We start from the raw sequence: 14,231 nt of genomic DNA on the forward strand, positions 1-14,231 counted from the left end.
TATCTAATTTGTTATTTTATCAATAATCTTTCAATAACTTGGTCATTTTTGCGATTAGATTGTCGATGCGATCATATTTATTTGTATTTATCATTGTTCGAGTTTTGATTAAATTTTTTTAATCTTTCATTGTATGATCCTTACATGATCTTAAATTACTAATTATGTGTCAATAATTTTAGGAAAATATTCTAATTGTGTGCTTAGTTTATACTTATGATTGTAAATATGTATTGTAATCCCTTTTAAATAAAATTAGGAGCTTTTATAAGAAAACATGCATAATAACTAATTTAATTTCAAAGACTCAATGAGGTTCAAATAATAAATTTAAATATAGAATTTATTGAGTGATTTTGTGATAAAAAGAAATTTTATTTGTTTAGAAGTTCTAAATTGAGCAATTATGTTAGAAGGATATGTATTTTTAATCAATAAATTAATTTTTTTTTTAAAAATAAATATTACTTTATAATCATTTATAATTTAAAAGTGTAATTCATAAAATAGATTAAAAAAATAAGAAACAAACTCAATTAAATCTGGTTCAATCAATAATTAACTTCAACATTCAGTAAAAGAAATCGAGCTAAGGTTAGCAAAATTGCAAAGAAACTCACCCTGGCTCTTCTTCACCCCTCTACTATTGTCTTTCAAGGCTTCAACATTATTATAGTACAACTGTCAACTGTACAAGCAGTCTGTTTTTATCTTCCTTTTTACTTTTTCCATTATTGTAATAAAAACGTGCTCCAAATCAAATACATAAACTAGTGTTATTGACAATTCCAAGATAAAACCAGGACAACTCATTTACTCATCGGATTTAAAGAACGTGGGGTGAGAGTTGGATAAGCTTGCTTTCCTTCATCCCAGGTTATATTTCATTTCCGGCTTAGATCTCCTAAAACCGGATAAAGACCATGAAATTTGATGTCCCATTAAATTTTCATCTTTGACAGTTGTTTCAGTCAGCTTTTGTAAGAAGCTCGAGAGCTTTCAGACAACAACAACGATTGAAGGAAAAGAAGCGGCAATGTCCAATTCAGGCCAAAAGTTCGGCAAGGCTCTCGAGAGAGCAAGTTTCGTCAATCTTCTTAGCCAGTTCTTGAAAGAAAAAAAGAAATCTTGGGGATATCAGTGTTGGGATGGCTTCAAAACATGAATCTAAAGGTACCCTTTTGCTTCTTCTTCTTCTTTTAGAAGGGTTGTATGATCTATGAGCTTTTTGCTTGGGTTGATTTCTATGGGTCGTTTATATGAAGAATTTACAGATCTCTTTGTCTGGTGATGTTTCAGGGATTGAATCATGTAGGCAACGAGCGGCGACGATGAACTTTTTGCCTAATATGGATAATTCTTCTGAGAATTTAAAACCGACTCTTGGGGCATCTACTTTAAATTCAAACGCGAAACCTTCTGGGTTTTTCCCAGAGATTGGTGCCTCCGGTTCCAAGGAAGATACCAATAACACGACAGATTAACGACTTTCCTTCACACAAGTTCAAGGAAATCATGGACATTTTAGCTAGCTATGGATGCTCAACTGCATGCAGTGGCGTTGTTGCTGAAACCATCATGGAAAAAGTTAATTATAAAATAGACAAAGTCGAGTCTAGAAATCCTGAAATTCCGGACGTGAACGTCGCCACCACGACTGGAAATAGTCCTCCTCGGGTTCCATCCGTTGAGTTGTGTGAATATGGCGGTTCAGGTAACTATTATTTGACCTTCAATCAAATCCAGGAAGTTCCTGTTGGGAAATTTTTGCAAGGTTTTTTAACTATTAATGGCCAACTCTAAGTTGTTTGCTTTCTTTGCAGATTTACGAATTGCCCGAAGAAATTCACTTCACAAGTTCTTCGAAAAGAGAAAAGACAGGTAAGAAAGTTTTCCCTCAACTATAAAATTTTCCGATGCTGCAAAAGCTTCATATAAACTATTTACTTCTCCCAGATCCCAGGAAACTTGTATCCTTTGACAAATGGAGTAAAAACTGGCGTCTTAGATTGCAAACTATGAGGAACCCTTGTTTTATTTTTCCTTTTATCCCTCAAACATCGAAACACAATATGAAAACTAGGCTCACAGTAGAATCTTAATTCCAGGATCTGCATAGCCTGGCGTTGAAGGTTTAACCAGATCAAAGACCCAAGTTGTGATTTTATCTTGTTCTTCTTGTATTTGTTGAATTACAACACTAAATTGACAGCATCGGCTTCATTTTCAGGGCAGCTGCAAGAGCGCCATACCAAGTTAACGACATTAGAGGGTCTCCTCCGCCTCCTAAACCCGACGAGAGCAGTCCATCTCAAGTTATAGTAACATTGTTTCAGTTGTGTTGTAACATAGGGCCGCCTTAATTAGTGTGTACAGGTTCCGGATTCTTCTGTTACAACCAGACTGATATCTGATTCATTCTTCCGTGCAAGTTTCATCCATTGATTATTAGACAACAAAGCCCTCATAAAATCCGTTTTCTATCGTCTACTCGATGAAACTTTGCTGTTATTTAGTTGTTATCATTGGTGAGTAGGAAGCAGACTGAAATCAGATGATAACTTCATTAGAGGATTTAAAATCAATGAATGAGAAAAGCAGGGATGAATATTCAAGTTTATGTTGTTAAACCATGATTGGTAACTAGAGGCCGTCGGGGTTCCCGTGGGAAGCAAGCAAATTATTTTGATTTGGATGACTGACCTCCCAAGAGGGGGAAGGGCGTATGCAAAAGGGACTACGTTACAAAAGGACCGAATTTAATTTCCGCATAATCTTTCTTTCCCTTATAATTCAGAGAGGCCATCAATAGAGCTGCAATGTGGCAACTTGTCCCAATAACTCAGTAAGTTATCTTTAAGTTAGGTGGATAATTTTGGTCCAATAAGTCAAGTGGGTAAAAAATTGGCTCGTTAAGTTATCTTTAAAATTAATTTTGAATCTACAATATTTGTTATAGTGATTAGAATTTATCACGTCGACGTAATGTGTTTTAATAAAATATATTTTTATTACAACTTGTCATCTTAACGTGACAAAATTTTAATAAAATATTATATTTTCTAAATTCATCACATCAATATGACGAGTTTTCTCAAATTAATTTTGGAGATGTTATTTCTTGCTGTTGGCCTATTGGGCTAATTTTGCCACCGTAAGGTAGCCTATTGGGCTGAAGCTTTTGTACTTTTCCAAGCCTCATTGCCCATTGGACATGGATTTTGTATTTTTGTTGTACATAAAATAAATTGTAATAAACTCACTCCAAAAAAAATCAATTTCCTAATACACATGTACACGTGTGATGTTATGATTTGTTGCGGTAAACACTTTCAACATTAACAAATAAATTTATATATTTCCGAATTCATATAAAATCATTTTTGGATGCACTCATCACCTTTCTCTTTCTCTCTCTGTAGAGGTCCTCTTTCCTTTCTTTCTTCCGTTTATCGAGGTCCCCTCACACTCCGAACCCTAGCAGAGGTGAAGAGAACAAAAGGTGTTTTTTTCTTCTTGGAAACCACACAAGCTCCTGAGGCCGAGGAAAAATGGATCCCCTGAGGCTGAAGCAACAGCAACAGGCCCTGATGCAACAAGCTCTCCTCCAACAACAGTCTCTCTATCACCCTGGCATCTTGGCACCTCCTCAGGTTTTCTATTTTTTTTTTGTTTTATTATCTCTTTAATTTTTCATCAATTTCTCTTTTCATTAAGCATCTGCTAGTACTTGATCCAGTTTTCAGGAATGATATGTTGGATACCCCTGGAAATCGTGTTTGGATCTTCCTGTTCTTGTTTGATTGTTTTATTGTATTTGAATTGGTGGATATTGGGTTTGTGTGGAATTTGATGAAAGATGAGCTTGTACCACGAGTTTTGCTTGATTTCTATCGACTTTGTTCCTTTTTTTATTTCAACGTGATTTAAAAGAACTTTTGTTTTCTTGTTTTATGGTCAGAGATATTTTTGGATTTGGAATTTGATATATTTGATTATGAATATTTTACATTTTCGTTTTCTTGATGTTCAAATATCGTTATTTCTCATAAACAAAGTTCAATGGAAAAGCTACTAGGTTCTCTGTTGCGTTTTCTTTCTCATTTACCTGTGCTTCTTACTTCTTTGATTTTATTTAGTTTATTACTAATATAATCTTCATTTTGTTTTGGAAATGAGATATGACTGATTGTGTTCTAAACTGTTTAATTGTCATCTTTTTGGCACGAACGCACAATCAATTAACCAGTCATTTTGACCATGTTTATATTTATCTATCTTTATCTCTAGTTTGGAAATATTTTGTTGAATGTGCAACTTATCTGGTTTTTTTTCTTTCAAGCACTGGAGTTTAAAACGTGGCATCTACATTTTCATTTTGTGAATCTTTGGGTTTATATTGCTGAAATATAACGTCATGGAGCTAATATATAAAATATGTGGTGCAACATTTAATGTATTTGCATTCTTTCTAAGTTACATGTCCAGCATTTCTTTATCTTTGAATTGTGCAGAAAAGTATATAGTTGTTTTTCACTTAGGAGTTAGGAGGAGGAGTTCAAGGGAACTTTGAGCATCATTATCCTTGAACTTAGGAGGAAGGAATTCACTTTAGGCTCAATTATTTTTTATTGGTCTGTACTGAAAAAAATGAAAGATGAAAGCCTATATTGTCTCTGTCTTTAAGTAGAAAATGTTTTCAAAGTAGAAGTGATGCTCGCATTTGTGATGGTTGTAGTTAGCATTTTGTTTTTTTTTTTCTAGGTTGACTGTTGGATACTGTCAAAAAATCCTCTTTCCCAGATTCGGAGGCTTTAGAATTGAGTTGAGTCGGAAGTGACATTTTTTGTACACCGTTTGTTCTTTTCCCCTCTTTTTTTATTTTTCATTTTTTTATTCCGCAGATAGAGCCAATCCCAAGTGGAAATCTGCCTCCTGGTTTTGATCCAAGTACTTGCCGCAGCGTGTGAGTGTTTGCGTAGATTTTTTTTCCTTTCTCCATTTTGTTTCTTTTGTATATTGCATCACTTATTTCCCTTCTTGCTCAAGCAACTACCCTAGTCACTTTTGTGCTTATAACCATATACATTAGAGGTGCTTTTCTTCATGAGTCTGGTGATTGAATGTGTTGCTGTGACCCTTTGTGCAAAATTCTAAGCAAATGGCTCCTTTAATTGATAGATAAATGGATTTTGGAATGTGATAGTCTGATAGATGCTTGTATGCTCTTGCATCTTTTAAACAACATATAAAGTTGCTTATATGATCTTTTTGTCTCTTTTTCCTTTTTTTTTTTTTGAACTTCTAGTTTTTTAATTTTTGAGATCCTGTAGGTTTGTGGGAAACATCCATTCTCAAGTGACTGAACCACTACTACAAGAGGTTTTTGCAAGTACTGGTCCTGTGGAAGCTTGCAAGCTTATTAGAAAGGAAAAGGTATTGTTTTCAATATTTGCCCTCATCCTTTTTGAACCTCTAAGATGCTATGAGGGTGCTCTTATTGTGCAACGGTTAACTTTCTTGACTCAGTTTTTCTCCCCTTCCCTTTCACATGTTATTTCCAAATGGGGACATGATTTTTTCCTACTGGAAACAGTCATCATATGGGTTCATTCACTACTTCGATCATCGATCAGCTGCTCTTGCTATATTTTCTCTAAATGGAAGGCATTTGTAAGCATTAACTTTTAGTTTTTTACCTCTTAGGTTCTTACTTTGTTTGGGGTTAGCTTTGATATTATATCATATAATCTTCAGATTTGGACAGCCTATCAAGGTCAATTGGGCATATGCTAGTGGTCAGAGAGAGGATACATCAGGTTTTCTCATTTTTCGTTTGGAAAATTTTGCTCAAGAACATTTTCCATGTGCTGGAAATTTTCTTTCTTGTTATACTCTTTGATATTATCAAAACTAGTGCAGGTCACTTTAATATTTTTGTTGGGGATCTCAGTCCTGAGGTTACTGATGCAATGCTGTTTGCATGCTTCTCTGTCTATCAGAGTTGTTCGTAAGTGTGTTTTTTCTTTTTGATATTGATTTAAATAAATGCATTGTGCATGGCTTGAATCTAACTTCTTAAAAGTAAAGGCCTAAGCTACAGTGGTAATTTATTGGTGTCAGAATGAATATCAGTTTTGATATCTTAACTGATTCAGGGATGCGAGGGTTATGTGGGATCAAAAAACAGGTCGTTCAAGAGGATTTGGGTTTGTTTCATTCCGAAACCAGCAGGTACTGTTTCTTGGTTAAGCTTCTGGTCTCTCCTATTTCTTCCATTATAATGTTGTTTCGTCTATGGTGTTGACCTTTTTTCCCCTCTGTTCAGGATGCACAAAGTGCAATTAATGACTTAAATGGTAAGATTTATGCTTTTACTATACACATGTACTTTCGATATCTTCATTGATTGCATTTTTAGCTTCAAAAGTTTTACTTCGTATCTTTCATGCTGTGGAGTGTTCTTAATATGTTACTGAAATAGTAGTAAAAAAGTCTTCCCTTTTCTTTTTCCTCTGTTATTCTTTCATGATTATTTTGTAAAATCACCATGTGCAGAGGACTAATTCGTTAAAATGTTGTGCTGAGTTGTTATTGTTGTATTTAGTATTATTTTTAGACAAATCACATGCATGAATTGCTGTTATTCAAATTGCAGTTAAAATTCAAATGTGCTTTTGATTTATTGTTCTAGGAAAGTGGCTTGGCAGTCGGCAGATCCGTTGTAACTGGGCAACGAAGGGTGCTAGTAGCAACGATGACAAGCAAAGCTCAGATGCTAAAAGTGTGGTTGAACTAACCAATGGTTCATCAGGTATATTTGTTGCAGTTGGGTTCTTTAAAATCATTCACATTAATGATACTTTGTTCAATGCGAAACACGCTTTTATGGATCTTTAAAATTTGCACCAAGAGGGAAATAAACTTACATTTATTACCTTGGTATGCAGAGGATGGTAAAGAGACCACCACCAATAATGAGGCTCCAGAGAATACTCCTCAATATACTACTGTTTATGTGGGCAATCTTGCTCCAGAGGCAAGTAATTCTATGCAACAGCTCTTCTATTTACTCCCTCTGCCCCTCTTAAACTGTCACAGTTGATTGGAACCAATTTTTTAAACATATTAATTAAAATTTGTAAAGTATATATTTAAAAAGTACTTTGAAAATTTTTGAAGTATATTTTTTTTTCAATTTTTTATCAATAATAAATAATCAAAGTTAAAAAACTCTAACCATCAAAAGTCAAAATGTGACAACTTTATTGGGACGGAGGGAATATTATTTTTGCACATGGAAGTTAGTGCCAAAATGGGTGTTACCCTATCAGTACAAGCGTTTCACTAATTATGGTATGCTCTTGAAGCATCCTCAAGTGTATGGACTGTTAGAACTCCCATCCTTTAGTGAAGTTTTTACTGCATGTGAGAGTTAGACTTGTGTTCTGAATATTCATTGTACTTTGAAGGAACTTTTTAGGTTGTTGAATTAAACAATTATCTTTTAATCCTGTAGGTCACTCAACTTGAACTCCATCGTCACTTCCATGCTCTTGGTGCTGGGGTGATTGAGGAGGTTCGGGTTCAGCGTGACAAAGGCTTTGGCTTTGTTAGATACAATACACATGCTGGGGCTGCTTTGGCTATTCAGATGGGGGGCACTCAATCATTTCTATGTGGAAAGCAAATTAAGGTATGTTCTCTGGTTTTCAGTCAGAGTATGGCTACTGTATGTGAGAAATATAAATATGTAGATATTGATGTGTAGTTTTTGAGTCTTTGGAGTATGGTTTTGAAGTTCTGTGCGTAAGTTGGTATATAAATTGAATCATTGACCAGTTAACATCCTACAATGAGTTGGATTGCTATTAGGGATGGTCAATGATCTTTAGATTCAGTCTTTACTTAATCTGTAATCTCATAGTTACTTTGCCAACTTACTTTTAAAAAAGCTGTTTGGTCATTGGATAATTGAGAAGTTCAGAAATTGACATCTATAATTTGTTTGTTAGTGCTCTTGGGGCAGCAAACCTACACCACCTGGGACAAGTTCAAATCCACTTCCCCCACCTGCAGCTGCACCTTTACCTGGTTTTTCAGCAATTGACCTTTTAGCTTATGAGAGGCAGTTGGCTATGAGCAAAATGGGTGGCGTTCATGCCCTAATGCACCAGCAGGGACAGCACCCTCTCAAGCAGGCAGCAATGGGAGTGAGTGCTGCTGGAGGCAGCCAGGCTATATATGATGGTGGCTTCCAGAATGTTGCTGCTGCCCAGCAGCTATTGTACTATCAGTAATAAAAATAGAGTTCGTGTGATAATATCCTTAATTCCTCTGCATTGGCATGTTTTATTTGAGTTATAAACATTTAGGAGGCACTGCTTTTATCTATAGCCATGTGTTTGTCTATTGCATCCTTTACCTATTTCGACATTCTATTGAGTTCTAAACACGGTTAGGAAGCTTCTTAATATATTTTCGCCTATATATTGCATACAGTATCATTGGATATATATAAACCTTTCTCTGGAGGTTACTTCTACATGCTTGGTATTTATTCTTGTCATGTTTGGAAGAAGAAAAAAAGAACAGTTCGAAACAATTTCATATGAAGCAATATTAGTGATGGGGTTTATCACTTTGCAAGAAACATAACGGTAAAATGCAATATCCAACGGTCATTGACTCATTGTTAAACTCACAAATTCAGTCTGAAAGACTGCACCTGGCATCTAAAAATGGTAATGCGAAAGGAGGGAGAAAAGGTGGATATCCGCCAGCTGTCTGCCTCTACAACTATTTAGAAGTACATTTAAAGTTGGTGGAACTGGTGGGGATTGCAGCTTCATCAGTCTGTTTCCAACCTGGCAAAATATTTGTCATAGAATTTCCCTGGTTTCTCGAGGTCTCTTAGCTCGGTGTAGCAATCAGCAATCGCTCCATAACCTTCTGTATTTCCAGAGTCCTCTCCTTCCCGATCAGATATTGCTAAAACCATCAAGTGGTATTTAATGGCTTCTTGATATTTGCCTCGTCTTTGCAATGAGGCACCTGAATAAATAAAACTCAAGTTAAGACTGTTAAGTTTGCTGCTAGCCTTTACATAAACTAAAGTTGCCAACCGAGTGATCTCTCCAAAAACAATAGCTTAATGCACACAGATCCAAAGCAAAATTTCACAAGGCATCATAATCCTTAACTCTCTTTGGCCACTTGGTTGGCTTAAACCATAATAGTTATAGAATGCAAATTCAGAGATGAAGAGTAGTTAGGTAAACGAAGAGAAAACAGACCTAATCCTCTGGCAGCCGCCTTCTCCTCGATAGGATCTTTTAGATTCTTAGCAAGGTCAGTGCTGTCTTAAACTCTACAAAAGCCTTCTCAAGTTCTTGATTCCTTAAAATATTCTTCCCACTCTTCAACCGAGATATCAACTCTTCCTTTCTTGGATCGACAATTACTTCATTTTCAGATATTCTACCACCGACAGGTGCATAACTCAGGCTCGGAGCATATGACTCTATCTTAGCCTGCCTTCTTAGAGCAGCATTTATCTGGCGCAGCTGCTCGTTCACTCTCTGCAATTCCCCTTTCCTCTGTCGTGCAAGCAATCCTGAAGTACAAATTGTGGATTATCTGGGAAATATAAATCTTTACAACATGGTTTTTAATGCATTTCATGGACATCTGTATCACATCATTTTCCAAAGTGAAAAAAGAAGAAAAAGGAATATAAATCCGACATAATGTAGAACAAGCCATTGCAAGATCATTTCAATTAGTTAAATGGATTGATCAGAATGGATACCAGAAGGAAAACTGAATAGTTAGATGTTTCAATCACCCATTTCAAGGTGGTATCCCAAACTGAAAACAGCTATCTTATTTCTGAGCTTCTGAGAACCGAGACAAGATTCTCTAAACTTTTAGGTTTAGCCATTGGGAATTTCTTTTCACAATATCTTGGAATCAAATCCGAGTCTAGGAATTTTAGGATAACAATTTCTTCAAGCAAATCAAATACAACGTGAACAATAAAATATCAATCACAGGTTGTGTTTGCATCATTTTATGTTCATTTAAGCAGCCATTATGGACAAGAACCAAAGACGAGACAGAGTAAAAAGTTACCTCCAACTGTGGCACCAATAAGGGATACAAACAGCAGTAATGGCATGTTGAAAAAGGAGTTATTAGCCTCACAAGTTTCAGCCAGGGCTTTGAAAGGAGCAGTAAATATCAAAATGTTGGGGGCAAGAAATGCCATCACCCGGACTCTTAACCTTTAGCTTCCCTGCCCCAGTATAAGCTTTCAATTAATTAGTACTGTTTGAAGAAAATGGAGGAAATTCTGTTAATTTACAAAGAGTGAATTGATACCACCATAAATCGCCAACAATCAATTAATTTCAAGGCATATGCATCTTTCATGAACTCCAGATATTGAAATTTAAGCATTATATAAATCTTAAATGTCCAAATTATATACATATAGCTCACAATCATATCAAAATAAACGTGAAATAAGAAGCTAACTGCTCTGTTTGTTACCAAGATCGGAAATAATAATAATAACACAAAAAGCTGCCAATAGGACTCACCATCATACCTCAAGATTATGTAACTGTTCTAAAATTTCATCATAATGGGATGAAATTCATTTAAAGACCCGCTTTCCCTCTGGTATTTGGCACTGTAGTAAAGACTCCTTACATCTTTCTCGCAGCAGATGATGAATTTCAGCTGTTTCATTAATATCTTCAATGAATTGTCCAAACTTTCCTACTTTACACGTAAAATGAGCTAGCTTCCCTGGTTTCAACATCAAATTTAACTCCAAAATTACTAAACAATCGTAGTTTACTCCACCATTAACTCAATTATATAAACCCTTTTACTCATCATATGAAACTTTCCCATCCAGTATTCAATCATTCATCAAATACCCATTTCAAAACCTCCCATCCATTTCCGGTTTTGAATAAAAATTCAGTATTTTTTGGGAATAAATACAGGAAAAATCGCATAATGCTAAACTAAACAAACCCAAAGCTTACATTTAAAAAAAAGGCAAAACAAAGAAGAGTTAAGCAAAAAATGGGAAGGGGAAGTGGTAACTGACCAGAAAATTGCGGTTTGCGGAAGAGTGGAGATGGACTAGAGCATGGGAGAGTAACGAAGCAAGAGCACTGGATTAACTATGCCATTGCTGATCTCTCCAAAGCGCCGGCGTTTTTACCAATATATATATATATACCTAAATATTATAATACAACACTACCAGATATCATTTTCTTAAATTTTATTAATCTAACACCATTTTATAGGGATTAATATCGTAATTTAATACATATTGTATAGTGTTTAAGTAGATTCATTAGATATAGAGATAAAAAAGTTAAGAAATATAACTTTTAGTTTTTATTTCACGTTGTCAAAAAAAATATAATCTAAACACTACAATATATCTATATAAATTAACCTCGTTATGCTCTTCAACTCATTGAATTAATATATATTAAATTACGATATTAGTCCCTATAGTTTTATTTTCAATTTTTTTAAATCATATTTTTTTTAATATGCTTTTAGGGAATCTAATGTGACAAGAACTTAAAATATGCACCTCTTGAAACGCGCATTCTCACATGGTGTCATGTCAATATTTTTTTTTGGAATGCGCGATTCAAAGAACGTGTCTTTGGTCATTGTTTAGGTGCGTTTCATGTAGCGTGTCTTATTATAAAGAGTATTAAATCAATAAAATTTAGAGAAATTATGTCTAATAGGTAATATTATAATATTTAAGGTCCTGTTTGGTTCACGGTATAACTTTTTCCTGGGAGGAATATTTTTCCCCCAGATGAATATACCCACGTTTGGAGACTCATTACCAAGTACCAGTTAAAAAATAATACTAACAGTAACTTTTTTTACTGTTTTCCCGGGAATATCTTTCCATCGTCTCCCTTAGGTATTTCATTATTCCCGTCCCCTGGTCTAAAATAGCCTTCTCCCTTCGTTTAACGCGATTCCGGAATGAAACTCTCGACTTCTTCATCGCCGCCACTGAAAGCGGTTCCGTTTAACGCGAGCTTGGATCCATCCGATCCAGTTGGGCTTTTGGACAAAGTCTTCGATTTTCTGGCCAAAGAAAGTGATTTTCTTCGAAAAGATAATGTCGATAAGGAGATTGCGACTATTGTGAGAGTTGCGAAGGAGAAGAATAAGAAGGCTGAAGAGGTGGATCCGAAGGTGGAGATAAAGGAGGAAATTAAAAAAAGAGGAGGTCAAGGAGGAAGTGAAGAGCGAGCCAAAGAAGATTGATAAAAAGGAAGAAGGTAGTAGCTCTGGTTTGAAAGGTTTGAATTTCTTAATTTCTTTTAATTTTTCTTATTATTATTTTAAATTTTTTGTATGCGAGGCTAACTTGTGGAAATTTGGGCCTCTTTAAAAATATAGTAATATGAGGTCTGCATTGCTCATTGTTTGATTCTTTTTGTTTTGAACTTTAGATGACGAAAAGGATTTAAAGGATTAAAATAGTAATTACTTACTAGGCTCTTTAGGGTTTAATTTTTTTATAGCACAGTTTGCTTGTTTGGAATGAAACTAAAAAATAAGACCATGCTCTACTTCTTTTTACTGTACTGAAACTTGAGCAGATGCTATTGTTTGTCGGATATGGAAAGGAACCTTATATTAAGCAAGCTCGAGCAAATTTCAAGAGTTGAATAACATAATCGAGATTGAGTTATGTGTTGTCTATGAATTTGACTCAAGCTCAAATACACCCCTTTAATGTAGTGCTGGTCCTATATCCTGTTGTATAGCAATTTTTTTTTCATGTTGTCTTTCACGAAATTCACTAAAAAAGTAAGTTAATTAGTGTCCCTAGTGTGAGGGCTTTTTAATGTTTATTTTGTTCTGAAAAGAATACATGGAAACATTTTGGGTAGGATTTTTTTGTCCTGGCATGTTTTGGACTTTAGTTGAAACGGGGGAGGTTTGTTTACATAAGCTTAATGATAGTCTTGGTGTAAGTTGGATTTGATGCTCCCTGAACTTGCATTCACCTAAAACTTCTAGGCATTTTCTTAGAAACATGGTAGTGAAGGATTTTAGTTAGCAACAATGTTTAGAAATTGAGGGAGGCCAGAATAGATGTTATACTTGGATCAATCATGCACTAATGTTGAATTCTCATAAATTCTTCTAGTATTGGATGTTGTAGACAGTGCTAGATTTCACAAATTGCTTCGTATATGTTGAATTGCATGGTGTTTTCTCCCCCCAAATCTTCTTGTTCTGTTAACTGGTTTAGATGTCTATTCTCACAATTGGGGCTAATGGTTGGTGTAGATGGTATGATTTTATTACAAGTGGTTATGCTTTTCAAATCCATAATTGGCTACAAAGATGTGCACCTGTTGATTTGATCTATTATAATGGATTGAAAAAAAGAAAAAGAAACATCATAGGTTCTTTACTTGACTGAGAAATGAACTTTTGTTTGATTTTATGCTCCCTTTTTGCTATCAAATTAGTTTGCAATGATGAGGTTTTGGAATCAATGAAGGCATTTGCTGAATGCTTGATGAAACTTTCGACTATTTTGTCGATCCTGAGCGGTTACCTGAGCAACATAGTGACTTAATCATAGCTTTTCACCATCTGTCTCACTCATTGTTGTTTGGATTTTGGACTCAGTTGTGATTTTGGGATATGTGTATGTTTTCATTTTTTTAAAAGATTTTTATATATTAAGATCCTTAGAGGGTCATATTACCTTTGCACATATATTTTTCCCCGAAATGATATTTTGTATTTTGTATTTTCACCTTAGTGAAGGTTAAAACCACTTCTTTTATGTTCTTTGCCTTGCTTAGATTTTGTTCATTATGTATTAGTTAACTTCTTTAATGAATTTGCAATTTGGTTGTTGTGATGATTAGTTCCAATTCATTTTATTCTTTCTTCAATTCTTATAAATAGTTTTCCCCGTAATTTTGGCCTATCATATTGTTTTGTTTGTCCCTCTTTATCCCTGTTTCTATAGTTAGTTTAAAAAGAATTTAATTTCAAACGGTGTTGTAAGTTTGTTCACATTCAATTCATCATACTTTGAGAGTTTTTTTTTTATAGTTTGCTTCTTTTCTTACAAGTACTTTCAATTTCTAATGGTTTCTGAATCAATTCTGATGATTGGAATACTAAACACCTGCAGC

General features: G+C 34.8%; 1 protein-coding gene, 1 non-coding gene and 2 pseudogenes across 2 annotated transcripts; 3 read left to right on the forward strand and 1 right to left on the reverse strand.

The window, feature by feature from the left end:
- Nucleotides 1–935: 935 nt before the first annotated feature.
- Nucleotides 936–2,745, forward strand: LOC120148472 (annotated as a pseudogene).
- Nucleotides 2,746–3,388: 643 nt separating this feature from the next.
- On the forward strand, nt 3,389–8,543 carry LOC120148474 (oligouridylate-binding protein 1B-like). Its single transcript, XM_039161584.1, has 12 exons — nt 3,389–3,653; nt 4,905–4,966; nt 5,334–5,436; nt 5,597–5,673; nt 5,758–5,819; nt 5,923–6,010; nt 6,159–6,234; nt 6,329–6,359; nt 6,695–6,814; nt 6,951–7,039; nt 7,520–7,696; nt 8,016–8,543. Exons 1-12 carry the CDS (start codon nt 3,552–3,554, stop codon nt 8,298–8,300), a joined length of 1,272 nt encoding a protein of 423 aa, XP_039017515.1. The 5' UTR covers nt 3,389–3,551; the 3' UTR covers nt 8,301–8,543.
- A 108-nt stretch (nt 8,544–8,651) lies between these two features.
- On the reverse strand, nt 8,652–11,234 carry LOC120148517 (annotated as a pseudogene).
- A 2,317-nt stretch (nt 11,235–13,551) lies between these two features.
- LOC120148531 lies at nt 13,552–13,647 on the forward strand. Its single transcript, XR_005518375.1, has one exon. It is a non-coding gene; the product is annotated as a small nucleolar RNA snoR128 (small nucleolar RNA).
- The last annotated feature ends 584 nt before the right edge of the window (nt 13,648–14,231 follow it).

The sequence above is a fragment of the Hibiscus syriacus genome, unplaced genomic scaffold, assembly GCF_006381635.1.
Source record: "Hibiscus syriacus cultivar Baekdansim isolate YM2019G1 unplaced genomic scaffold, ASM638163v2 tig00110962_pilon, whole genome shotgun sequence".
In the NCBI taxonomy this organism is placed as follows: Eukaryota; Viridiplantae; Streptophyta; class Magnoliopsida; order Malvales; family Malvaceae; genus Hibiscus; species Hibiscus syriacus.

Excerpts from the sequence above, each read along its gene's own strand:
- LOC120148474 (XM_039161584.1), top strand. The coding sequence starts at position 3,552 with ATGGATCCCCTGAGGCTGAAGCAACAGCAACAGGCCCTGATGCAACAA. Across the intron at positions 5,437-5,596 it reads AGCTTATTAGAAAGGAAAAG|TCATCATATGGGTTCATTCA; the intron begins GTATTGTTTTCA and ends TACTGGAAACAG. Across the intron at positions 6,011-6,158 it reads TCTGTCTATCAGAGTTGTTC|GGATGCGAGGGTTATGTGGG; the intron begins GTAAGTGTGTTT and ends TAACTGATTCAG.